Source organism: Rhynchophorus ferrugineus, unplaced genomic scaffold (assembly GCF_030347505.1).
Source record: "Rhynchophorus ferrugineus isolate W39M unplaced genomic scaffold, kcgeb_rfMv2 rfM7, whole genome shotgun sequence".
Classification (NCBI taxonomy): Eukaryota; Metazoa; Arthropoda; class Insecta; order Coleoptera; family Curculionidae; genus Rhynchophorus; species Rhynchophorus ferrugineus.
In genome coordinates this window covers 33,291,230-33,318,776 of record NW_027472586.1, presented here as the reverse complement: position 1 = coordinate 33,318,776, position 27,547 = coordinate 33,291,230, and the positions used below count along the sequence as shown (strand labels likewise).

The window sequence follows — 27,547 nt, the reverse complement described above, 5'->3', positions numbered from 1 at the left end:
AAATTCAAAGTTTTATTGGAAACAATTTTTATATAAATATAAATACACTAAAACCAGTTTCTATCTAATGTAGATATTATGTGAACAAGGAAAATAATTCAATATCAATATAAAAATTTAATAAACAAAATATTGTTTAATTTTAAAACGAATTTACAAATTGCGACAGGCAATACATCAAGCATTTTGATGATGTGAGTTCACTGTTATTTAGAATAAACTATGGAATTGTAGCAACCACTACGACCCTTTAGGCCACCACGTATTCACCTACAGCAAGTTCAAAGGTTAGCAACGCCGGTGGATTGATACCATACGGTTCCCAGCAATAAAAGAGTACCACGATGACGTCTCGCTCTCTCCAAAATTGCCGAAAAAGCGATATTAAACGCTTCAAACGATTTTACAGACGCACATCACATAATCCCGAATGAACAATTCGGTTTCCGTGCCTCTTATGCCTCCATCAAGCTGCCCGCGTCGCTGCAACTATCCATCAGTCACTGATAAATGGTCGAAAAACTGGTGCCATCTTCTTAAATGTCTCTAAAGCTTTCGATCAAGTATGGCACCATGGTCTAATATTCAAAGCGAAACAACTAGGTCTACCGAATGACCTAATAACCCAGATAAATTCATATTTGGACGGTAGATCCTTTCAAGAGACCATCGGTGACGCAGTCTCCTCTCGTAAACAAATTTCCGCACTAGTGCCGCAAGGTGCCCCACTAGCCCCAGCACTATTCAAACTTTATATGGCTGATTTCGCGCTCTACAAACTTTCTCACACAGCATTTTACGCAGACGATACCGTTTTCTTCACAATCGGTTTCTGTCCCGATGTTATTCGCAACAGACTCCAAGTACAGCTGAACCAAGCGATAGCGTGGTACAAATTCTGGCGGCTACAGATAAACCCGAGCAAAATTCAGGCTAATCTGTTCCACCACAAGAAGGATTCCGCCTATAGCCTCCAAATCGATAAAGTCGCTATCCCATAGCCCCAGAAAGTGTCATACCTCGGTCTCTAGTTCGACCGCAGATTCCAATTGTCAGCCCAAATACAGCACGCCATTTGCAAAGAAAATGGCGTGTACAGCCTACAATTTCCACTACTCTGTTTCTACAACTTCCTATCCCACAGAAATCAATGTTGTATAAAATGCTAGTCCGTCCAATCTGCCTCAACGGAGCACAGGTGTGATACAGGTATGTCTCTGAGAGACAACTTGAACTACTACAAGTGTTCCAATCCAAAAAAGTCCGCGCGTTACTCAGAGCCCATGGTTTATGAGGAACGTCAATACACACCTCCAATCAGGCATCCCGTTTGTGAAAAATTTCATAAACATGCTCAGTGTGAGGTTCTCCATAGGAACCTTAAATAATCTACGATAGTCCCAGTCATAACCCAGGGTCTCTGTCGCAAAATAACCATACCCCGAACCTGAAGAGACATCAGCCAAAGACCATTTGGTTCTAGCTGGTCAATATAGTAAATGAAAAAAAAAACGTCTCGCTCGCTTTTCTTTTCTCTACTCCCTTGTAACAGTACCACTTCCACAACACTACCGTACTTCCTTTACCTAACCTAATATCCTGTCCATTCTCTTATCGACCACATGTATCATTTAATATTGAAATAAACAAGTATTTCCTCAACCAGTGTTTTCAGTTCTCGTACAAATTCCTTCTACAAATAGTAGTGAGTGTTCGCACAAACAATCGCATCGACAACTACACATTCCGACCGACCGACCGAACTGTTTGAAATGTTTCATATTTTAAATACAAATGAACAATTATTCTCTATGCCTTGTTGCTTCCTAATTGAGATTCCTATTAATTTTACTCCGTAGGCATGTCCAACGAAATAATTTGAACTAAAACTTTAAATTGATTTAAAAACCATTCAGAGATAAACACAAAAACTATAGTAAAGTAAATCTCTTAGGAAAACTACGCAAAAATAACAACTTTAGTTCGCTTAAAATAAATTATATCGTAGAGTAAAAACCGGCGCCGCTTATACTAAGTCAGAATCGCTATAAACTTTACGAATTTATATCAGCCTGTTCAATTATTTTTCGAATAAATTCAAACCAGAATGAGTCCAAACACTTAACGATAATAAACGATATCCGCGATTATAAAACACCTGTTTAATCTAGAAAAACAGGTGAAGGAAAACTGGTAAAATATTCTTGACTGAATCTGTATCGGAGATATATTATTTATAAAAAATATAATTTTACATCAATACACCTAAAATGAATAATTACAAAAAATGTTATACAAATGGAAAAACCTGAAGTAAATATATTAGAGAATATACATTTAAAAATAGCTTACTTAATTTATATTATACAATATGTAATCACAATAATTAATGACAGTTGAATAAGTGATGCCACTGAGGTATAAATGATTTATGTGTTTCTTAGTTATTTTTTAAAATTAGTAACTTAACTTAATAAATTACCTTATGAATGGCATTGAGTTAATAACAATTTTTTTTAATTAATATCATTTAGTAAATCAAATCGGAAGAACTCAAATAAATCAAGAAGCAAGAAAAAAAACCTAACTTTTCGTGTAGCTTAAAAAATTAATCATTATTTTCAAATAATTATCTAAAAGCAGCAATAGCAGCAGTTACAAATTATTATGTTAAAATAACAACACTGAGTTTTAACCATTCATGCATTTTATAACATATAAGTTTAAAAATGTGCAAAGGGAACATTAAAAACATTAAGAAAACTATTAGTTTACCTCTTCGCTACTTCATATTGTACAATACCCCCAAAAAGTATTGAGAAAGAATATAATGAACACTTCCTTTCTACAAATATTTCCTCACTGATACACACTCTATGTGGATTATCAAATACACTAAAAAAATATGATATTGTTCGAAATTTGGGTCTATTAAAAGCAAAAGATTGAAATAATGAAATTTCTTGGATATATCAGGCGATTTTGTATTAATTGTAAACTAAAGATGGTAAACTAGTGTTTTACAGTAACGCACCAGGCCTTCTACAAGAATTAGGTTTCCCAAAAAAATATGAAAAACTGATACCATTTATTGGGAATAATATTGGAGAATATAAGATACAAGCATGCAACAAATATTAAAAAAACTTATGGAAATATGAAGGTACGGATTGAAGAAGTAAAATATTCTCAATAATTATGGAAGATTTGCTCTAATCTGAAAGTCCAATGATGTACTTCAAAATTATTTACTGCTAAGAAAAAAAAATTGCCTCCACTTTACATAATCAGTTTAAATATAAGGCTCAAAAATATTGACACTTGAACAAATTCGGTCTGTTACAAAATAGACTACCACGACATCCAGAGAGAAATCAGAATGTGAGGTAAATTACTCCCTTGAAATTTCGAAATCGATAAAAGAAAGACGAAAAGCTAGAAGAGTATGGCACAAAACCAGAAGTGATGTAGAAAGAACAATATTTAATAGAATTGGTAATCACATAAATCAAAAGATTAAAGAATATAAACAGAGTGTCTTCGAAAAATGTGCAAGTGAATTAAGCCCGGAAGCAGGCAAAGAAATGGAAAGTAACTCGGAGATTTAAAAGACCAATTATTAGAGAATGCCTATTAAAAATGATTGGAATGAATAAGTTCGATGTAGCTGTAAATCTGATTTCTCTAATAGTAGTTGTCACAGAAATTGACAACACAATTAGGATTGAGCTGTAAAGACTCCTAAAGTTGATAATATTCTACCAGGTTTATAGAAAGAGCAATAATCATGTTGGTCATCATGTCTTTAGGTTGCTCGATTAATTATCCTTAAAAAAAAGTGGCAGAACAAGTTCGATCTTACAGCCCTATTTCGCTGCTACCTGCAATATCAAAATTATTTAAGAAACCGAACTTAAAACATATTGAACCATTTATAGATATACCATATTTCCAGTTTATATTTCGGAATCACCAGTCGATAATCGACCAAGTGCACAGAGTAAAAGCGGTTGTTGAAAAGGCATTCGAAGAAAAGAACTACTAACCTGCAATATTCCTGGACGTTTTAGAAGCTTTTGATCCAGTATGGAATGTGGGATTAATCAACAAAACGAATTACTGTCGACTGTTAGAATTATACCTTTTCGAAAGAAAATTTAGTCTCGCACGAAAGGACAACTTAAACTTCTCAACACTTAAAACTATTTCAGCTGGATTTCCACAGGGTTGTGTCTCGGGACCACTACTGTATCTGTTTTAAACTGCTGATATCCCAAAAACAAAACTACTTTACATGGCGCTTCTGTTGTTTATTTATTTCTACATTTTCCTGGCCAATTTATAAATAAAATCAGTTTGTTATAATACATCTTCGTTCTAGAAAGTGTTCTGTAACCGAACGTACAATAAATAATGAGTAAGTGATCGTGAATACTGGCCATTGTATAAACTTAAAAAGTGTTGAAATGGAACAATGTTAAAACTATGAAGATACATGTGAGTACACCACCAAAGGATTTTTATCCCAAGGTCTTCAACATGTAAATATCAATTAAATACAAATTTTTATATCAAATTGTATTACCATTTAACCAAAAGATGGTTAGTAAAGTAGAATCAATATTTTAAGGGGTCAATTTATTTAAAGTAATATATTTTGGCTAATTATTCAAATAAATATGTTGTGGCTTACTTATCAAACCAAAATAGTAACGATAATTTTGATCTATTAGACTGCACGTAGTCAAAAAATATACATTCTTCAATAATTGTGTTAGAGAAAATAAATTAAATGCAATTTTTGTTTACAATCTGTTATGACTAACTCTGTAGGCTACCAAGTTAAAATATGTTAATAATGGCAAGGTACAGCTTTTCAAACAAAACAATAAAATGGATCAAAAATGCAATTACCAACTAGGTATCGGGCATTATAAAACATTTCTCCAGAGTTGCATATAAAGTTAAATCTCTATATACTCTGTTGTTAACGAACCAGTCAGAGACTTTCATAAAAATATATTTAATTTACTGCGGCCGCAATTGAAAATTTAGCTAGTAATGCTAGTTTCTAGGCAGTGCCAAATGTTTCTCCAGAGACCCCTATTGGGTAGTGATTCTATTACTCTAATTTTAACCTACTTGAATGACAAATATTTTCGTTACAATTTATTAGCAACAGTCAATGTCACATCAACGTCATTATATCATAGTATTTATTCGTTATTTGTTCATTTATCCCTTTATTCGTCCGCAATGATAAATCATAGGTAAGTGTGCAAGATAAAACAATTTATTTTTCACTTAATTCGAAGTTATATATAAGACAGCAGATGACGAATTTGTCATGCATTTTGATTAATTGTTTTCATACTGTATGTCGTGGTGTTCTTCTCATTTTATTGTTTTCTAATGTGTTTAATCAATTTTGAAATACCAAGAAATTATTAAACTGGTCTATGCAAGCAAATAATAATTCTTGAATAGTTTACACTTGCGAAATTTACGAATAAAAGACAGGTTAACTATATATGGTATAAAAATATGGAAAAATGGATATGGGGGTAGCTCTTGCGGATGATTTAATAATAACTATTGATGGACTTATTTTAATGAAATATGATACTAAGAAAATACGAAATGATAACGATGTAGGAATGTTCGTCTGGTCGGTGGGAATGTATGGCTGTCGATGCGATTGTTTGCCCGAACACTCACTACTATTTTGTCGAAGGAATTTGCACGGGAACTGAAAACACCGGTTGGATAAAAACTTGCTTATTGTGATATTAAATGATACATATGGTCGAAAGGAGAATGGATAGGATATTAGGTTAAGGTTAAGGATGTACGATGGCCCTGTGGAAGTAGTACTGTTACAAGGGTGGTGGTCTTTTATAGCCAGGTATTTTATAGCCAACCACATGATACCAATCCACCAGCGTTGCCAACCTTTGAACTTGGTGTAGGTGAATACGTAGTGGCTTAAGGCGTTGTAGCGGTCACTACAATGAATAAAAGCTAAACGAAAAGTCAGTGATGAGAGAGACAGAAGAAAGAAATATGTAAAATAGGATAGGTAAATGTTTTTAAATAACTTGTTAAAGAAATCGAAGGTAATGGAAACCAGGAGAATGAAATGAGTGCCACAATTAGAAAAACCGTGGATTATACAAAGCATTGAAAGTGCACAAAGCAATATGGAAGCCAATCGTAACGTTCGGCAGAAGTGGTATTGTCAAGAAAGGATAAAAGGAAGATATACACAGTAGAACTAAAATACCTCAGAAGTTGGACAGGATGGAATCTAAAGATATAAGAAAAAACCTCAATATTGAATCAAAAGATAGGAGGCAGTTCAGTTCGAACACTTATATGGAGGAAACAAAACAGGTGAAGTGAATATGGGATGCGTGGACGGAGAGGAAAAGACCAGAGGGCCACTTAAGAGAATCTGTGATGAATATATCAAGGAGATATTGGAACTCCGGCTCAAGGAAGAAGTCTGAGATGGGACTGTTTATAATACAACAAACGATGGCCAATGTGAGATAATTCAAACCAAGTTTAGTTTTCGTTAACTAATGTGATTTAAGTTATTTAAATAAAAATATTTGATTGAACGAAACGATTATTTCAAATATAATGACAACGATACCTGTGCGCGCAATTTACGAAGAATTACAGCCCATTCTAAACTCATATAGCTTGCGCATCAGTCATTACAGTTTTAACATCAATGGTACACATAGCAAGGCGCATTGACAAGGACATCCGCATTTCATCTCGATAGTATCCTAATGCCATTTAAGGGATAGTTCGAGTTTCAAATGGGTTTTCAGGATTTTCGATATAATTTGTGAAAACAGAAACTTTCCCCAGTATAAGCATCAGTATAAAATAAGCACAACTTTTTTAAATTTCCCGTTAAAATTTGTGTGACCAATTAGCATTAGCACAAGCTGAAAACATTATTCGTAGCTTGACACTAATGGTAACTGATAGCAATGATAAATAATGCTAAGATGAAGCATGACACGGGTGCACACGGTACGAAGGAAGGGTGACGCACCACTTACCAGCTTATATCCTAACACTAATAATAATGGACGTTCAATGAGATCACGAAAACAGACGTACAAGATCCTGCCATTACGGTTAGTAGTACTCACTTCTCCAGCTCCAGCTATTTTTCTCACTTCTAGTCCGTCAATATATTTAGTGCATTCACTTCTCCATCTCCTGCTATTATAGACGTGCAATGCGTACAAGGGAAAAGCCAAAAATTACACGCTAGATACACTGCCACCAAAAACCAGCAAAAACCTCTTTCGGTGGCTTTACTTTGGCTTTAGTTTCTGATTTATAAAATTATTATAATTTATATTTTTGATGCAACCATAAAACTATTATCATTGATTAGCCATAATTTAGGATTGTGGGGTATATACGACGATTCGAAGATATAATAAAATAGATAACGAAAAATGATAAATAAATAAATAAGTAGAGGATAATGAATAGAGAATAATAAATAAAAAATAACAAATGAAGAATAATAGATGGAAAATAATAAATAGAATATAATAAATGTAGAATAATAAATATAACATAATAAATAGAAAACAACAAATGTATATTTTAATAAATAATAAATGGAAATTAAAAATTAAAAACTGGAATACTCTGTGAACAAACTCACCATATAATGGAACTCAGGTTAGGCGGCATAAAGCACAGCAAGAAATAGAATAAGATGTGACTCTGAGCGTCACGTCTTCAAAAATTAAATCTTATGAAGTCCTAACGTCCCTTGGAGAGAGTTAAACATATCACATCTAGCAAAAACTGTCCACGAAGAAACCTCAACAATGTTGTCATTCATGGTAATTATTTATGTTAAAAGTATTCGCAAAGGTGACAAATTCTATAAATAAAAAGACGCGGCAATCCTGCCAAGTTCCTTTATGTTATCGTTAAAATTTTTTTTACCAAATATGAGTGTTTATCAACTGATCAGTTTGAAGTCGGTACGAACAACAAAATAGATTTGTTTTGTTCCTAATTCGATTTTTTGTATATGTCTCAAAATTATATTATTATTTTTGTATCGTTTTGGCTCGACACTGAGTAGTAGTTAAAGTAATATTTTACAATATTAGGTAAAGATAGATAAATAAAGTTAGGTATGGGTTAAGCTAACTTATGTGTATATAGTAGAATATAAATTACGTATAGTAGGAAGGTTAAATAAAGATTTTGTTTATTTTTATTTAGTTATTACAACAATTATTATATATATATTTTATTTAAAAACGTTTTTTTTTGTGTTAAAAAGATAAGCTTTGATTTTTTTAAATTTTAGTGAGTTACTTATTTATTTTTGGAAATCGGTTCAATTTTTTTGTTAAAATTTTTTATTGTCCTCTTTTTAGTGTTATAAATTTAGGCAATAAATTACGCAGTTATTTTATTAAGTGTTACAATGGGTAGGTCAAATAAAGGTGCAGTCCGTATGAGGAAAAATAGGTATAAAGAAACGAAAATTGAAAATCCCCGTTTCAGACCCCGGGCTCTGCTACCTAACCTAGGTGATTTGACAAATGTTCTAACCACACTAGAACAACAAAGTGTTAGATCAAACCCGCAACCTCCGCGTGTGAGCCGAACGCTCTAACCACTACACCATGGAGCCAGTTGCCTGCAATATTAAATAAAATAAAAGCAAACTGAACGGTTTTTGCACTGAACGACTTCCGGTTTTCCGTTACATCAGTTAATAAACAACAAACAAACAATAGATACAAAAGATAATAAATTAGATAAAGATAAAATGCAATTTGAAATTTAATGAAATTAAGAGATAAAACTGGAATACTCTGTGAACGAACTCACCATTTGATGAAAGTCTGGTTGTGCAACACAAAACAAAGTAAAATCATAGTAGTGAGTGTCACGTCTTCGCAAATAAACTTTTATGAAGCTCTAACGTCTAACGTGTACATGTTGAGATATCTCATCTGCTAATAGCGTCCCACGAGAAAAATCAACAATGTTGCCATTCATGGTAATTGTCTCTGTTGCTGGATATTCGCAAAGTCGGCAAATCACACAAACATAAAGAAGGGGCAATCCCATCTAGTTCACTTCACATTATCAGTTTACTAAATATAAATATTCCAAAATTAAAAAATATCTAATATATCGAATTACCAGATTGGCTTGCAAATACCATAAATTTTCGAAACAATTTTTGATTTTGAACAAAAAAAACTGATTCATACAAGTTTTTACATTATTGAACTTCTGCTGCATATAGTTTATAAGAATTAGAATAGATTTTCCAATGTTTTAGACATTATCGATGTTGAAGCAACTATATTTGTTTGCAAACAATACTTTAATTGCATGTTAATATTAATTAGCCTTTAATTACACTGAAATTAAATTTATTTTCATTGATAATTTCTATTTGTCATACTCATACATTTTAAATTACCAATAGTTCAATACAATAGCATACTAAAAGAAAATTTCGTCACTATATCACCTCTGTCAATGAACACAATGACTCAAAAAACATACAGCACATGCAAATTACCGGAATATCCGCGAATAAGTAAGTCATCAGTCGAAAAAACCGAATCAATTCATTGAATGCGCTACGACTCATTGAAGGGTTAATCTGCATTCGTGCGAGATCAGTGACTGCATAATTGGTCGGTACTTTATCATTTTTATTCGAGCTGAATGTTAAATGGAGTGGGTGCAGCCACCGGGCGAAGATTAAGCGACAGATTACCGCTTTGCCGAACTTGTGGTATCGATGAAAGATAATGCCGAAGGGAGGACGTGTGTAAAAAGACCGATGATATAATCAGTGAGCAGTGCAACAGTCATGAACTCAGTGGAGAGGAATGTTGACACGATATGTTTATGGGGAATCGATTGCGTTAACTATATTTATATACCAACTAGTGTTGCCAACTATCGACTGTTTAGTAATTGACTACTTGTTACTATCGACTGTTTCAGTCGCTATTTTTGGTTCGACTGATTTTACTACTTTTTACCAGTGACAGTTTTCAGTCGATATTTTCGGTCCGTCTGATTTTTTTACTATTTACTATCGACTGTTTCAGTCGTGTATTTTTAGTTACCATTTTTGGTTCTACTAGATTCATTCGATTGATTTTTAACGTTCTGGCTCTGCCGTTCTAGCCGCGATCTTGACAAAAATGTACCTAATTTATGCTTTATTTATTTATGATTTATATGTAATATATAGTTTTATGCTATTTTTTGGTAGTTGGTTCTAAATAACAATATATTAAATATTAATATAGCAGCATTTTAGAACGATATTTTTCAAGATTGTTAATGTAATATGGTAAAAACGTTAAAATTGTAAATGATAAATAGTAAAATACTTTTGACTGTTTTTATGGCAATAATAGATAATATTTCGATTACTCTCTCGATTTTTGTTAAAAAATATTTCCGTTCAATAATAAATAAAACATTTAAAAAAGTTCTAGTAGTTATATGCGATCATTTTTAATTATGTCATAAATTAGTTTTTTATTCTATGATTAGGTATATGTTTAATTTTTATTTAGTATTTATGGTTATTGTACATCTTTAGTTTTTAGGTTTTGTTTAAGTTCTATTGTATTGTCTATATTTATTATAGTATACTAGCGACCCGCCCCGGCTTCGCACGGGTGCAATGCTGATACTAAATTAAATACACTACAGAAAAAATATGAACGTTGTATATAAAAACATAGCGGCCCGCTCCGACTTTGCACGGGCATAAAATATATATGCCTATGTCACTCAATGAAAACATGATTAAAATCGATCTAGTGTTTTTGGTTCATTCATTACTGCCCTTGGCCTGCACGCATTAAATTTGGAGTAAAACAATTCCTCTTCCCCTATACTTACTATGAAGATTTCCTACTATCTTTGGAATATCTAAATTCATACAATTTTTATTACATTACACATTTTTAAACGCAAATTTTAAATTTGTAATATCTCCGAAAATATTTGTTTAATTTACATGCTGTAAGGAACCATATTGATCTATATTAATTGTACACTGTATTTAAGGTACTTAATTCGATAAGGATTAATGCCGTATTGCTTAAAATAGCTTCGTAAATAAGCCATTTTCTCACGTAAAAAGTAAATAATAAAAATGGTTAATGTGGGTTATCCCTAAAAGATAAACATATACCATCGCGGACTTTTTTGTAGACCTTTTTATGGTGTACAATACTGTAGTACATTAATTTGATCTAACTCGTAGGGTTAGGCAGCGTTTTTGCTAATTGCTAAATAAGCCTAAAAAATAGGTTAATTTACGACATCACGTTAGAAACCTCTAAAATTAGCAATGTTGCCTTAGTATATTATGCATGTATTATACATATAAACCTTCCTCTTGAATCACTCTATCTATTGAAAAAAACCGCATCAAAATCCGTTGCGTAGTTTTAAAGATTTAAGCGCACATAGGGATATAGAGACAGAAAAGGCGACTTTGTTTTATACTATGTAGTGATTATTTAAATATATCAATTAACATATTAAAATACGATAAAATATGGGGTATTATTCCATCCCATTTTTCCATTCCTTTTTACATATCCACAGAACATTCAAATACAAAAGTAATTCTACTTCGTTTAAAATTAAATTATTAATTGCATGTAAATAGTATTTAGTAATTATTTTTTCTCTTTTCTTTTTTAAAGTTAGTACATGAAAGAATATGTACATTTCATTCACAATTTATACAGGAAATGACTCGTACATCTTCGTCTAACATCACGAATTGAAAAGTGCACATGTGCAGTTCTAGCAAATCGAAACTTTTATAGGCATGGACGTATAGGTTTTTTACCGTCAACTCTCTAAGATGCGATCACATCTGTTAAATACAACCCCCGAAGATAGATCAACAATGTTGTCATTCATCGTAATTATTTCTGTTAATAAGTATTCGCAACGGCAACAATTAAAAAGAAGCGGCAATCGCGCCTAGTTCCTTTACATTACGTTCAAATCTTTTTTTAACACTTAAATGAATTCTAAGTACCATAGATATTCGGAACGATTTAAGATCTCCTTGAATGCTACATGTCTTTCTCTGTGCTTTAAGAAAAAATATATCAGAGAATATTAACAAATGAAACTCGCTTTTACAAACAGTATCGATTGTTTTTTAATTGTATTAAATAAACTGATTACGTCAGCAACAAGCTTTGTAAAAAAGTATCGTGGATTTTTTTTTGATGTTAAATAGGGCAACTTTTTTCGGGTCACAGCACCTCGGCATTATTGTAGTCGTTAGCGATAAAGAGTAACAGCGAGGAATATTGACGACGCCGAACGGTGGCACACTCACACACACGTACACGTATACATCCAACTCATTTCGCATATCACAAACGGATGCCGACTATCGCAAAAACAAAACTAAAAACGACACCAACATTACCAATTAGCATGTCAAACCATGTCGTTCTTTAGGATTGGACCGCTGGAAACGTGTCAAAAAGGTGTGTTTGGTGACATCGTGGTTAGTTGCGTCAACTCGGAAGTTGCGCCCGATGTGCGTCAGTCGATCAGCCACCAGTTGGACTTCTCCATTAGGATGTACGAGCAGAACAACAGAAAGTACGTAAAATATGTATAAACACTATTATTAGTGAAAATCTATTTATTTTTTATGTTAAAAATATATCGTTTCCTATTGACTAATGAGACCCGTAAAACATGTATATAACAGATTGGGCTAAAAGCTTTTGTGTTTTTGTTTTTGCTCCGTTGGGTGTCCTTTTGCATTTTTATTCTGGCAAAACAATTCTATAATATAATAATTCTGCCAAACTATATAGATTGAGAACTGATCGAAGAACCGAAACAAATAAACTTCTTTTGAAGGCAGTTTTACGCTATTTGGAGAATTCTATGTTATAGAGTCCGGAACAAATGGTACCTGAACAGGATAAATTCTACGATTATATTAAGAGCTCTCAACTTTTATAGCATCTAAACTGTCTTTACTTATTAAAGCAAAAACAACTGTTAATTAATTAATTTTATAAATAATCAGAAAGTGCCAAATTTTTAGGTTTTTTTATTATTAATTTGAAATCCTCCGATAATTGCCTGTAACAGGTCAATTGAAAAGTTAAAAAGGCAAAATTAGTTTCAAAATAATTCCCTTCAAGGGTGATATACTGATTATAGCGACCCTCCAACTTTTCGATACCATTTTTGTAGTACGATTTGTCCTTTGCTTCAAAATAGGCCTCAGTTTAGGCGATCACCTCTTCATTCGACGAAAATGTCTTCCCAGGGAGTATTCTTTTGAGATCTGGGAACAGGAAATAGTCGCTGGGGCCCAAATCTGTAGAATACGATGGATAAGAAAGCAATTCGATGCCCAATTCATGGATTATTGCCATCGTTTTCACTGATTTGTGACACAGTGAATTGTCTTGGTGAAACGGAACTTTCTTTTTCTTCAAATGCGGTCGTTTGCGACGATTTCGTCCTTCAAAGGACTAATAACGCTATGTAATAGTCGCTGTTGATGCTCCTTCCTTTTTCAATGTAGTCAGTGAAAATTATTCCATGCGCATCCCAAAATACAGACGCCATAAACTTGCCAGCGGATGACCGTCGATTGGTCGATTGGAATGATGGAGCCTTGTTTCATCCATTGTCACATATCGACTCAAAACTTTGGGTTTTTTACGCTTGATCATCTTCAGACCCTGCTCCGAATCATCAACTCGTCGTTGTTTTTGGTCAAGAGTGAGCTCGCGCGACACCCACTTTGCACAGAGTTTTCTCATACCCCAATATTCATGAATGATATGATGTATATATTCAGTTGATATCTTTAGAGTGTCTGATATTTTATTCAATTTCAATGTATGATCATTCAAAATAATTTTGTGGATTTTTTAAATGTTTTCGTCAGTAACAATCTCTTTTGGGCGTCCACTTCGTTCACCGTCTCCCCTGCTCATTTCACCACGTCTAAACTTGGCATACTAATCCTTTTGAGAGTTAGGGCTATCTAAAAAAAAAAGAATTTAATTCTAGTAGCGCCATCAATGTGTCAGTTGGGCTAAAAATTCCCGGACCTAACAGATATATGGCGCTAATTTTATTGTATTCGCTGCAAATTTCATGATATTCTACTCATAAGTTTGTGAGTTATGGTGCGTGACCCTACTTTTGTTATTTTCAAAACAATCTTGTTAAATCTTGTTAAAAAGAATACTCCCGCTGTATATTCAATGTTCTAAAAGCCAAAACTTAAGTATAAGCATTGTCCGTGCCTCCTAATAAAGCACCAAGTAACTGAGTAAAACTAACAGTAAGTGTTATTTAAGGCCTATTAAACCAAGAAGGACTCAGTCTTTCGACCTAGCTATCGAGAAACAATCTCCCGAGTTACTAAAGCGCCGAACCAGTGACCTTCTCGACGAACTGCTGGTGCAGATTTACAACAGCACCAACAATACCACCGACTACTATTCCACGTCCGGTAAAAGTCAGAGAAGCGCCCCCATAGACGTCATCAACCTACATGAACGAGGTAAGTCACTAGAATACTGGGTTGATCATTCATGGGATTTAAAATAATACTATAAATAATAGGCAATTCTGCCATTTATCCATTTCTCCTTCAATATGTCAATGGAGTGAATCCAAGCGAAGGGCTCTATTGTGGACAATGTTTCGTTACGCATATCCAGACAGGTCTAAAATAATTCATGCTTCTAACATAAATAACAATATATCTGCAATAAATTATTAATACATTTTATGAGTCACAAGAACCTAATCAATTATTAATCCAATGTTATAACCTTCGTCAATCATTTTTAGTCTGAACTCTTGTCTTACCACTATTTTTATTATCATATTGCTATGAGTGACCCAATATCCAATTGTGAAATATCCATGTCTCATCTAAATGGACAAATTAAAATAATAAGTCCTTGTTGATTTTATTATATGCTTTTAAATATTGTATTCTTTTAAAGGCAATGTCCAGAAGTTTCATTAGTTTTCTTTGAGCGTTATCTTTACATCATTTAAAACCTATATTACTCAACAATGTATAAAGAGATACTCAGATACATCAGGGAATCATTCCTTCTGTCTGCAGTTATTATAATTAACATTTTGCAGACGTTTGACTACCGGACGACTTTTGCGGTCTAATTCGGTTACATGTTCGAACGTATCAAATAGCATTATGTCTCTTTACAGCATTGCGGCAGGCAATACATTAAACATCTTGATGTCGTGAGTTTTCTGTTATTTCGAACAGACTATACATCTGATCCGAAATGAACAAATATTTATATTTATCCAAATTAATTTGACATGATGCAGCAGTATGACCATAATGTTTTAAAGTATTTAATGTGCTAATGGGTTAAAGAATTGGATATAGAAAATTCAATTTTGATCGCTCTAAGTTTGCTATTTATATACACCAAATAGATATATAATATTAAATAGAAAAATGTTATTTTATGTGGAGAAATCATATAATCAAACAGCTAAACTAAGTTGGTTAACAGTTATTTTTGTTAGTAATTAGCATATTCACCAATAGATATCGGTTATCAAAAGGTATGCAACCACCTAATACTATAAAATTAACATTTTATGTTATTAATTCACTTAAACGAGCTGTTTTGGGTTGTTTAGAAGCACCAGAAGCTCGCAATTCGAGCTTCGACGCGCCTGACAGCAAATGTATTGGTTTCAGTTGGTATTCAATATATTGTCAATTCGTTAAACATATGGTTGTTGTTCATGGTCATTAAAAATATTAACTAAATACTTAGTAATTGAAACTCTACGTTTTCTGACGCATATACGTGTTAAAGCAAGAATCCAAAGTTTCTAAGCCCAAACGTCATCAATATATTAAATATCTTAAGTTCAGCTGTTATAGAAGTTGCCGTATCACCAAAAAGCAAAAAAAACTTGGGGGTTAAGCTTTGAAAATATTTTAAAAAATCGAATTTTTTCAAATTTCTAGACTAGAATATCACATTAATTAAAATGGCGTCGAATTAGTAGTTCTGCTGTTGACGAATAGATGGTGCTGAACAAAATATTGAACAGCTACAGCAATGATTCTATGTAGATATCGTTACGTTTCAGACGTGGCGGAATTAAAAAGCATCGTGCAGCACTTACAGGATCACGTGACGAGAGCCGGCAGCGTCCTCGTTCGTCAGCTGAAGCGTCGCGACGCTCTGCGGCGCCAACAGCAGGCCAGATGCGACGTTATTACGGAAGCCCTCACCCACCGTACGTATATATATAACCAGAAAATCAATATCAGCGCAAACCGGGCCGGTCTCGACAACCGACGCGGGACGTATCCGTTTTCTTCCACTAAAAAATCGATTCGTTTATCAGCGCGAAGGCTTCTCGTCGACTATACCCGGCCTATTTCTCATTCCTAATCGCGATAGTTGACAATTCCGTTATCTGAATGATATAATATCGATATTTTTAAAAATATTGAAATATCGTTTTTGGTATAGTTTTTTTGTAAGAACTATAAAAAAAATATCGATATTTTACAAAAAATATATGGATATTTAAAAAAAAATAAAAATATTCAAATATCAGCCCAAAAATATATCGACATATTCTAAATATTTGGATAAAATTTCACTTATGAATGAAAACAATGTATTCAATTGAAGCAACTAATCAGTATGGAACAGAACCACAAATGCTGTAGACAAAAGAATATTTAATAGAATTAGTAATCACACAAATCAAAAGACTAAAAATAAAGAAAAATAGAGTTGCATCGAAAAATATGATAGATAATTAAAATAAGACTTAAAAGAGCAATTATTAGATCAAGATTATATTAAATTAATAATATAATACGATCAAAATGAATGGGTTCGACGTAACGATAAAAAAGCTGAATTATTTGCAGAACATTTAGCTATTCCTGCGGAATGATATAGAATCTACAAGATATAAATCCTGTTCATCAGCCCGATGTAGCTGTAAATCTGATTTCTCCAAGGGAAGTTGCCATAGAAATTGACAACAACTTCAGTCTTAAAAAGGCTCCTGGAACTGATAATATTGTTATTAAATTATTATTTATTATTATTAAAGGAGCTGCCACAAAAAGCTCCGACCATGTTTCGGAATGTCTTAAGGTTGCTCGAATAATTATGACAAACCGACACAAGTTGGATCTTACATACCTATTTCGCTGCTATCTGCGATATCAAAATTGTTTGAGAAACTGCAGCTAAAACGTGTTAAACCATTTGTAGAAATACCAGATCTCCAGTTTGGATTTCGAAATCACCACTCGACTATCGACCAAGTGCACATAGTAACAGCTGTTGTTGAAAAGACATTCGAAGAAGAGAAATACTACCCTGCAATATTCCTGGACATCTCACAAGCTTTTGGCCAGGTACGGCATTTAAGATTAATTTAGAAAATGAGCAAATTGCTACCGCAGAATTACTGTCGACTGCTGGAATCATATCTTTACGAAAGAAAATTTAGTCTCGCATGAAAAACAGTACTTGAAACATTTGGCGACGATAGGGTTATAATGGCAAAATATGTATCTCTGTCTAAGGCTGTAGAAAAAGCACATGTAGCATTTCATAAAATCTACAAATGTACTAGAGACTAGAAAATACAGCTTAATAGCTCCAAATATGACCATGTTAATTTTGCGTTGCAGCGTAATGACTAAAACATAATTATATCACCTGATTGATGCCGATTCCTCAAGCCGAATCAGCTAAATACCTCGGAATATATCACGATAATGAGTTATATTGGAAACATCATATTAGACAAAAAGCAGAGCAGATTGGACTCAAATCAAGCAACTGCACTGACAGTTTCGACATAAAATCAAAAGCTTGGTTTATCAGCCAATCATCAAGTTTGGGCCTATGGGGTACAAATATGGGGTTGCACTAAAAAATGAAACCAACGGGTAATCCAGCGCATCCAAAACAAAATTTTACGATTCGTTACCAACGAAAGGCTGCACGATGACCTCCAAATCAAATGGATACACAGATCCAAGTGACCCAAGGTTTCGCCCCAAAACATGAAATAAGGTTGCAAAATGACAGCGACGTGGAAGCAATACAGCTACAGGACAACATGCAAGGAATCATAAGATTGAAGCGAACCAAACTACATGAACTTATTTAATGTATAAGTGTAGTCTTAACTTTAGCTTAAGTAGATTAGTTTTATTGTAATTTCGGTAATACCTACTGATAACCTACTGCAAACTTTGCTTGTTTATTAGTGCAACCACAACAGAACAGTAGTGATACATTAATTTGTAGATTAAGGTTTTACTAAGCACATCTAACGTGAGATATGTGAGATTTAAAAAATAGAGATATATTTAATAAATATTTAAAATTAAGTATCAATTTTAAAGGTTTATTAAAAAACATCAAAAAATCTTGGCTAATAAAAATATCGATATATTGATATATCGACCAAAAATATCGACATATTTTTCAACAATTCTGGATATATCGAGATATCGATATTTTTTCGACATCTCTAATATAACGATCGATCGGGAAGCCTCGAATCGATATCGCGACGGCTGGCGTCGAGACGTGCCCGTTTTCCGTAACTTTCCGAGCTTTTCCGCGGCGCGGGGGTGCTGAGGGGGTCGGTATGTGGTCCGGTGGTCTTTTGTTGTCATCCATGAGGTTACGTCACAGCGTCAGTGTGCCGTCGGCCATGTAACCGAACGAAACTATGTACAAATGAGCGGGTTTCTGACTTCGCTGAAGAAAACCGGCGGGGATGGATTGAAGAACGCAGGTAAGTGAACCGTATTTTTTAGTGGTGACACGTCCGGCGTTCGAACGGGTGCTCTTTGGGGATACTTAGCGGGAATTATTGGTCTGGTTGCGATAGGAAACCGACTCATTAAATATTCACATATGTTACGTGCGATGTGGAGATTCAAGGTTCGGGTTTTATATTTTCTGCATAGTATGGAACGTTATCCAGAGAAAAGAAAGGGAATAGTCTTAGAAAGTAGACTTTAAACCGTAATTCGTTAATATCCATAAAAATTTTAGTAAGTTACAGATTGTTTCGTATTTTTCTAGTCATTGCGGTGAAATACTTCAAAGAATTTTACGCAAAATTTAATAATAATTAGAATATTAATAATCTTCGTGAAATAAACTGATAATTAGCAGTATTATTGTGTGTAATCAATGTTATGCTAGGATCATTGAGAAGGAAAAGATTGATACAAGTTTCTTAAAGTTTTAATAAGTTTAAACTACTACATCGGTGAACATTATAATAAAAATTTCATAAGTAATATTATTTTCAGAACTATGACAAATTCAAAAAATCATATATAACTTTACATAATCTTCCTTTATTTTTATGTTATAAACATAAGTATGGAATAATAAATGAAATAATACATACTTTTATATTAATTAAAACAATAACGAATACACTTTATTTTTTACAATATAGAAATTATAATACAGCAATGTATGTATAATTATTAAATGAACTATTAACTTCTCAAAACTTAGGTCTATAAACTAAATAACTCAAACAATTGATAAAATATTAATATTTATCACCGATTTAAATGTTTAAAAAATTACAGTTAGTAATTCATAATTTCTTCTATGTGTTCCATCTAGGCAAATTATCTAGTGAGTTTAATTTTATCAACATATTTTCATTACTTCATCTATATATCTATTTAATTTTTATGTTTTGCCGGCTTGATGGCGCAGTGGTAAAAGAGATTGGACGGCCCTCCTGCTGTTGCGATAGCTGCGGGTTCGAATCCTGCTGGGACATGGTCGTAAATTTATGTATGTGGTTGTTTAATGTGTGAATGTTCTAGGCAAAAGTGTAAAATCCGACAAGGAAAATGATCCCAGTCACGCTAGTAACCAGGCTGGGTAAGACCGGATGTCTTCTGGGATGATTTCTAAAGTAAAATTTCTAAACTCGCCAATCGGTAGGCTTAATGCTGGGGATCGTGGTTCGGAGCCCACGTTAGACTTTAGGCCCAGTCCAGTTAAACCCATAGTATAAAAATATTTAATACAAAATCTTATTTAATAATCAGAATCACTAATAATTAATATAATCTTGTTCAATTTCAATCAAATTTATTTAAATAAAATTGATTTTTTATTCTACTATTCAATCTTTAAAAGAGTAGCTATCAATTTTTTTTGTTTGTTTGTTCTCAAAATTGTTTTCTATGTATTCTTTTTAATATGTTATGCCTTTTATCCTACATGAGGACTAAAAACTGACTAACAAATGATAAATTAAAACATTCATTTTAACTCTTTACGTGCATATTAATGTATTTATTGTGTTGTATTGGTATGTATTTGTTACAAAATACATTTACTAATAAAACCTTAAATGAATTAGAAGTTAATACCAATAATGTTTACAGAAATATATTAATACATTTTATAATTATTTCTAATACAATGATATGCTATTGCGCCAGAATCATATCAATTACCAGCAGTTCTCAAGCAAGAACATTTTTCTCGGCTGTTCTGAGTTCACCAGATATCAAATTAATTGAAATTATTAAAAATAAAAATGGATTGATTGATGTTTATATTATAGATCTAAAAAATGTACTTGCGAAAATCTAAATATCTTGTAAACGAAGCACATAGAAAGCAGCTGAATATACCTTTCGATAAAACGGACACATTTATTTGTTGTACCTACACATAATGTCAAATGTTACTTTATATTGTCATACCTCTCTTAATCGTTAAATCATAACTGCCATAAACTTTTACTAGTTCCAAAAATATGGGAATAACTACAAGTAATACGAAATGCGAATATTCAGTGCAATATTAATCGCGCTCTATAACACGTATTGTAAACCATTTATTCTCACACGTTTCCATAGAACTATTAAAGGTGGTAATTTATAATTAATAGTCCTAGAGTAATAGAGATATAACTGAATAGGGGACTCTGGCGAAAAGTTTTGCTTTACCCAACATCGAGAGGGCGTCATGATTGGCCATTCAAGTAATTTGATTGGTCAATTTAAATCTTCATTATAGGCCCCTGTATGAAAAATATTTTACTGTGAAGACATTTGATTGGCTCATTAGTAAAGTTTACCACGTGACAGCCTTGTCGTCATGTGTAATTGACCAATGAAATTTAAATAAAAAACTTTTTTTTAAAACTAAATTTATTTAATAAAATTTAATTAAATATATAATATAAATTTATCTATAAAATATAAATATAATATAAAAATAAATATATCTATCATATATAAATATTATATACATATATATAAAATCATAATCAAAAAATTTGGTGCATTTCTTATACTGAAAGCAAACTTTGAGTCTTTTCCTCTCAAATACCGTACACCTGTTTTACTCGAAAGTGTATCGTATAGTGTTATTACTTTTAATATTTTATCTAAAAGATCATTATGGAATGTACAATTGAATGGTTTTAAATTTACTTTCTTTTAAACTTTTGACAAAAATTTTGTTATATTATCGACGTAGCAAAATCGCTGAATAAAATAAGAGATAGCTCAAAAACCTATTGACAGTATAATAAAACAATTTTGTTGGAGTCTCTGGCAAGATATATTGTCTTGCCTATATAAAACCAGTCTCAATTTGTGGATCTACTGATTTATTCATTATTGTATGTAAAAAAAAATCACAATTAATTTATTTTTTCAATTGTTTTACTAAATAACCTGAGATGTACACTATGGTACAACATTAAACTTTGCTCTTATAGGAACATCTGAAACTGAAGTTATAGAATCAAGTAATGGACGTTAAGAATGAGCAGAAAGGAGGGTACTGGCTGAATTAATACAAAATTTACCATTATCTACTGGAGTTTGTTCAAAAGTCAATAACACTTGCTTCGAACACCCTGGTTGTGGGCCTGGGACGATGGAAATAGGAACTACAAATATAGTAAGACAGTTTATAAATTAATGGTAACATTTATGAACAGAAACCTGACTTGACTCCTTCAATTTACCTTCTATATCATTTTGATCCACTTCTATTTGTACATATTCTGGGCCCGTGGTATTATTTTCACCAGCACTAAATTGTTCATAAGTACTTAAAGGAAAGTTTAAATGTGTCACTAAAGTGTCTATGACACACGCGGTAACAGCAGTTTAAGATTTTTAATATTTTCTACACATTTCTTAAAGATCGCCGGGTACTTTCTTAACAGAAAGTGATGATGCATTTCCTCACTATCTGTGCATCCGGGCACAAAACACTTCCTTCCTTCAATGCTAACTTACAACTTTAAGGGAAGTTTAAGGGCACCAGTTTTTTTTATTGCAAAAGTCTTATTATCTTTTGTTTACCAGAGCGTAAAACAAAACTTATATTTAACAAAACAACATAAAATATCGAGACCGTTGCTATTGTGCTCTCACTTCTCCAGCTCCAGCTAGAACGAGCCAGCAGAAACCACTTTCGATGGCGTTTATGTATGATTCAAATTGTCCATAGATCATAACCACACGTCAGTAGCTCTGGCCGCTTTGGCTTTAGTTTCTGGTTTATAAAATAGTAATAATTATTTATAAATATTTACAGTTGCAACCATAAAACTATTATCCTTGATTTACCATAACTTAAGGATTATAGGGAACATACGACGATTCGAAGAAATAATAAAATAGACGACAATAAAACAGATAACGATAAATGGATAAATAAATAAATAAGTAGAAGATAATGAATAGAGTATAATAAATAGAAAATAATAATTGGAAAATAATAAGTAAAATAAAATAAATGAACACTAATAAATATTAAATAATAAAGAGAACATAATAAATGGAGATCTAATAAATAATAAATGGGACAAAACTTTAATATTTTATGAAGAAACTCGCCATTTGATGAAGCCCAGGTATTGAATAATCGTTCAAACCTTAAAAAACATAAATAACCCAATATTAAAAGTATCATAGATATTCGGAACGATTTTTGATTTCCTTGATTTTTTTGAAAATTATTATTCCCTTAGATTTTCAACAATCTGCCCGTGGGCAATAAGTATTATTATATGATTTCAGTTATATAACCATCCTTACATGTAGAAGATCACTTCAGTAAGTGATCTGCTGTACAATTTATAATCTAAATCTTATTCTAGATACTATTCTAACTTATTTTAAAGTCTATCGTAACTTATTCTAGAGATTATTAAATCTCACTCCCTGTGTCTATTAATCAGTTCGTATGGTAGTTTGCGTTTGAGCCTATACACTAAACCATCATTGCCCACATTTAACTGTTTGACGAGTGCATTGGGATGTACTAATAGTCTTTCAGAATACTTCGTACTAACACTTCAAATCACACTTGTTATGTTCTATGGGTTCAATACCATAGGTCCAAATGACCTTAAATATTAACTCATACAGCAAAACCTTCTTATCTCATTAGATATCATATTATCATTATAATTTAGATTTACACCCAGCCAATATATTAGGTTTAGTTTAAACCCAAGCTATTTGCGTTTTATCACTATATGTTTTTTCCATGTCAAACGTTGATCAAAATGCATTCCCAGATATTTAACGTTAACGCTCATGATTATTTAATTTTACTGAGGGACATGTCCTTCTACAAAAGGTGAATATCATATGGGAGGTTTCTTGTGGCTGATATTGGATCCTCATGTGATGATAAAACCGCTGTATCATCAGCGTATGTTGCAACAGTAGTGTTTCTTGAGGTCCCTAGGTCAGCTGTATACAATAGATATAAAAATGAACCAGAACACTGCCAGATTTTGCCAGTAATTAGGTTATAACCAGAAGCTTTTTTAGCATTGATTTATTTAACCATTGTTTGTTTTACGTCCTTATCAGTAAATTGCTCATGCGACAGAATTTCCTTGAATGGAACATAACTTTGTCTCTGTTTTAAGGAAAGAAATATCGAGAAAATATAAATATTAAAATAAAACTCGGTTGACGATTGACATTTATAACTGTATCTAAGATAGATCTTCCTCGAATAACAATACATTCCGTTCAATAATGTTGGTTCTCGATCTCCGTTGTTCTCCACGATAAACTGTTTATCACGTTACAAGCGTTAAAATTATTTTTACACGTTGTATTTGATGGAGTCTGCTTATCGTAAAGTTCTGAAAGCGAGCGAGTAACGTTTCATAGAATAGACATGAACTCAGTGAATCAATACTTGTTTATGTTTATCGAAAATGTTATAGATGAAAAGTGAAAGAATATTTTTATATCTGCCACATACAGATGTTCTTATCAGTGCAAACTAACATTTAACTAGTTATAGCGTTAAAATGACTATAGACTGTTTAGTAATTGACTACTTTTTAGTATGAACTGTTTCATTCATTTATTTTCAATCGTGTCTAGTGCGACTAATTTGACTACTATGGATTGTTTTATTCGACTAGTTTCCGTAGAAGCTCACTGATTGTTAAAATTTCTTTCGTTGAGGTTGCAGCGAATAATAATTTTAAAATATCCCTGAGTAACTATATATAAACTCATTATTTAATTTAAAAAGTTAATAGTAGATAAAGATTGATGACTGAGAAAATACGATTTTTATAATAAAATCAAATATATAAAATATAGAACAAATTTTTGAAGTGAAACTGTCCCCGGCCTGACACATAGATGGCGCTACTAGAATTAAGTCCATACGTTTTTTAGTTAGCCCTAACCCTCGAAAGGTGCGTGTATAAATTTTACAGCTGTCGGATCATTAGTTTGTGAAATATAACATTTTGAGTGAAGCAACTTTTGTTATTGTGAAAAAATGGATAAAAAGGAATTTCGCGTGTTGATAAAATATTGCTTTTTGAAGGGAAAAAATACAGTCAAAGCAAGAACTTGGCTTGATGCCAGAGTTTCCGGACACTGCCCCAGGAAAATCAACCATCAAGGATTAGTATGTTTAGACGTTGTGAAATGAGCACCTAAGACGGTGAACGCAGAGGACGCCCAAGAGAGGTTGTTACCCACGAAAACATTTAAAAAATCTACAAAATGATTTTAACCGTAAATGACCGTAAACTGAAATTGAATGAAATAGCAGACACTCTGAAGATATCAACTGATCGTGTACATCATATCATTATGCAAAGTGGGTGCCGCGCGAGATCACTTTTGACCAAAAACAACGACGAGTTGATGATTCGGAGCAGTGTTTGAAGATGACCAAGCGTAATAAACTCGAGTTTTTGCGTCGATATGTGACAATGGATGAAACATGGCTTTATCATTTCACTCCGAAGTATAATCGACAGTCATCCGAGTGGACCGAACACGACGAACCTACTCCAAAGCGTAGGAAAACGCACCAGTCGGCTGGCAAGGTTATTATTAGGTTAATTCATTGACTACCTTGAAAAAGGAAGGGAAAAAGGAAGGACCATCAACAGCCACTATTATATAGCGTCATTGGACCGTTTGAATGGCGAAATCGCCGAAAAACGGCGCAATTGAAGAAAAAGAAAATGCTGCTTCACCAAGACAATGCACCGTGTCACAATTCAGTGAAAACGATGGCAAAAATCCACGAATTGGGCTTCGAATTACTTCCTCATCCACCGTATTTTCCAGATCTGGCTGCCAGCGACTATATCCTGTTCTCAGGTCTCAAACAAATCACACTACAATAATGGTATCGAAATGTTGGAGGGTCGCTATAACCAGTATATCACCATTGGAAGGAATTATGTTGAATAAAAAAAAACTAATATTTCCCAAAAAATGTGTTTTACTATAGTAGGCCGGGGAATTTTCAATTTGCTTGTTAAGTCGCTCTTGGACTTGAAGAAAAGCTAACTCCGCACCAAGAATAAAATCAGTCCTGAAGTCCAGAAGATAAATAATATAATTACAATGAATTGTTAATAAATATTATGAATAAAAAACCTAATCAAGTATTATTCTAAGGTTTACCTTGTCCGTCAACTTTTTCTAATTTCATGTTATTCCTATAATCATCGTACTAGCGACCCAACGTGCAATTTTAAATGTCTCATCTCAATATACAAATCGAAATAACAAGTGTTCTTTAATTTTATTAGATGCGTTTTAAAATTGTATTATTTTAAAATTAATTTCTGGAAGTTCCAGTAGACCACTATAGATATAAACCTTATATTAACCAACAGTCTATGAAGAAATATTCTACATCCTTCAAAGAGTTGCATTTGCCCAAGTTTTCTATCAAATAATTGCATTAAATTATGATTATACTGAAAAAACAATTCACTGTTTTTATACAATTCATAAATTTGATCTCTGATCGAGCTATCATCAAGATGAACTAAATTCGTCAGCCGTCAGGTTAGAGCCGACCTCTTGACGAACTTGAAAAGGCTATCGTGGGAACAAGAGTGGTAAAGATTAAAATGCCGTAAAAAAGAGGTCAAGTTCTTTGTCTTTTCACATCATACTTGTTAAAAGAACCACCAAAATAATTTAGATAAGCTTAATATGAGCATAATATGACTAAATTTACAATTACGCGAGTAAAACAATGACGCGCTATAATCTGGTTTTATTGAGAAATAACTTTAAACTCTTCTGTTAGGAAAAACCATATTACCACCACATTAGTGAATATTTTATTATATATTCTAGCCACTTTATAATTTTTTCGTTCATATTATCATACAGAATGTCATAATAAGTACACCAATAAATAGCGGCAAGCATTTCTTCAAATCGGTTACCATTTTAATTCTTTTTTATGTATATATTGTATTTCAGAGCTTTACGTAACAGTCATCTTCATATAAAGTCAACTACTATACTAAAAACACTAATTTGAACAAATAGTAGCTAAATAGATCAACTTATATAATCTGGGAGATGGGGTCGGCAGTAATGTTACGCATTTTTAATAGAAAGACAAAATTACCGATGATGCTGATAATGTACCAAGTTTAAACTATGAGTTCCTACACTTGATGTTGTTGGAAAAGTTAAATTCCTTTTTCTTTACCAATAAAACATCCTGTTGCAAAAAAACCTTCAAAGAGAACCACTGTATGCCCTTATTTTTCTTTCTTCGAGTTTTAAATGTTTTGTGGTATATATATTGTCCAAAGATCCAAATAATAAGGGACAAATTAAACCAAGCTAATTTTCCAAAATTTTATGTTTTTGCATGTTGAAAATGTACTTAGTATCATAATTGCTACTGATGCTCGTAATTATCTCACAGTATGATCCATTATATGATAAATTTTAACTTTTTTAATTAAAACTGCTCATCATTTGGCCGATACAAATTTATTAGTTTGTCTATCATATTAGCTAGGATAAATTTATGGTTAAGAGGTTTTCCAACTTCTTTATATATTATCTAAACCTCATTTCCCTTTTTACTCATCGCTA

General features: G+C 32.6%; 1 protein-coding gene across 1 annotated transcript in view; it reads left to right on the top strand.

Moving 5' to 3' along the window:
• The first annotated feature begins 5,193 nt into the window (after positions 1-5,193).
• Positions 5,194-27,547, top strand: part of LOC143199811 (uncharacterized) — a 51,103-nt gene continuing 28,749 nt past the window's right edge. The window contains exons 1-4 of the mRNA XM_076409920.1: positions 5,194-5,270; positions 12,544-12,690; positions 14,424-14,629; positions 16,219-16,368. Of these exons, the coding sequence (XP_076266035.1) occupies positions 5,257-5,270; positions 12,544-12,690; positions 14,424-14,629; positions 16,219-16,368 (517 nt within the window). The 5' untranslated portion in view covers positions 5,194-5,256. The remainder of the gene's footprint in view (positions 5,271-12,543; positions 12,691-14,423; positions 14,630-16,218; positions 16,369-27,547) is intronic.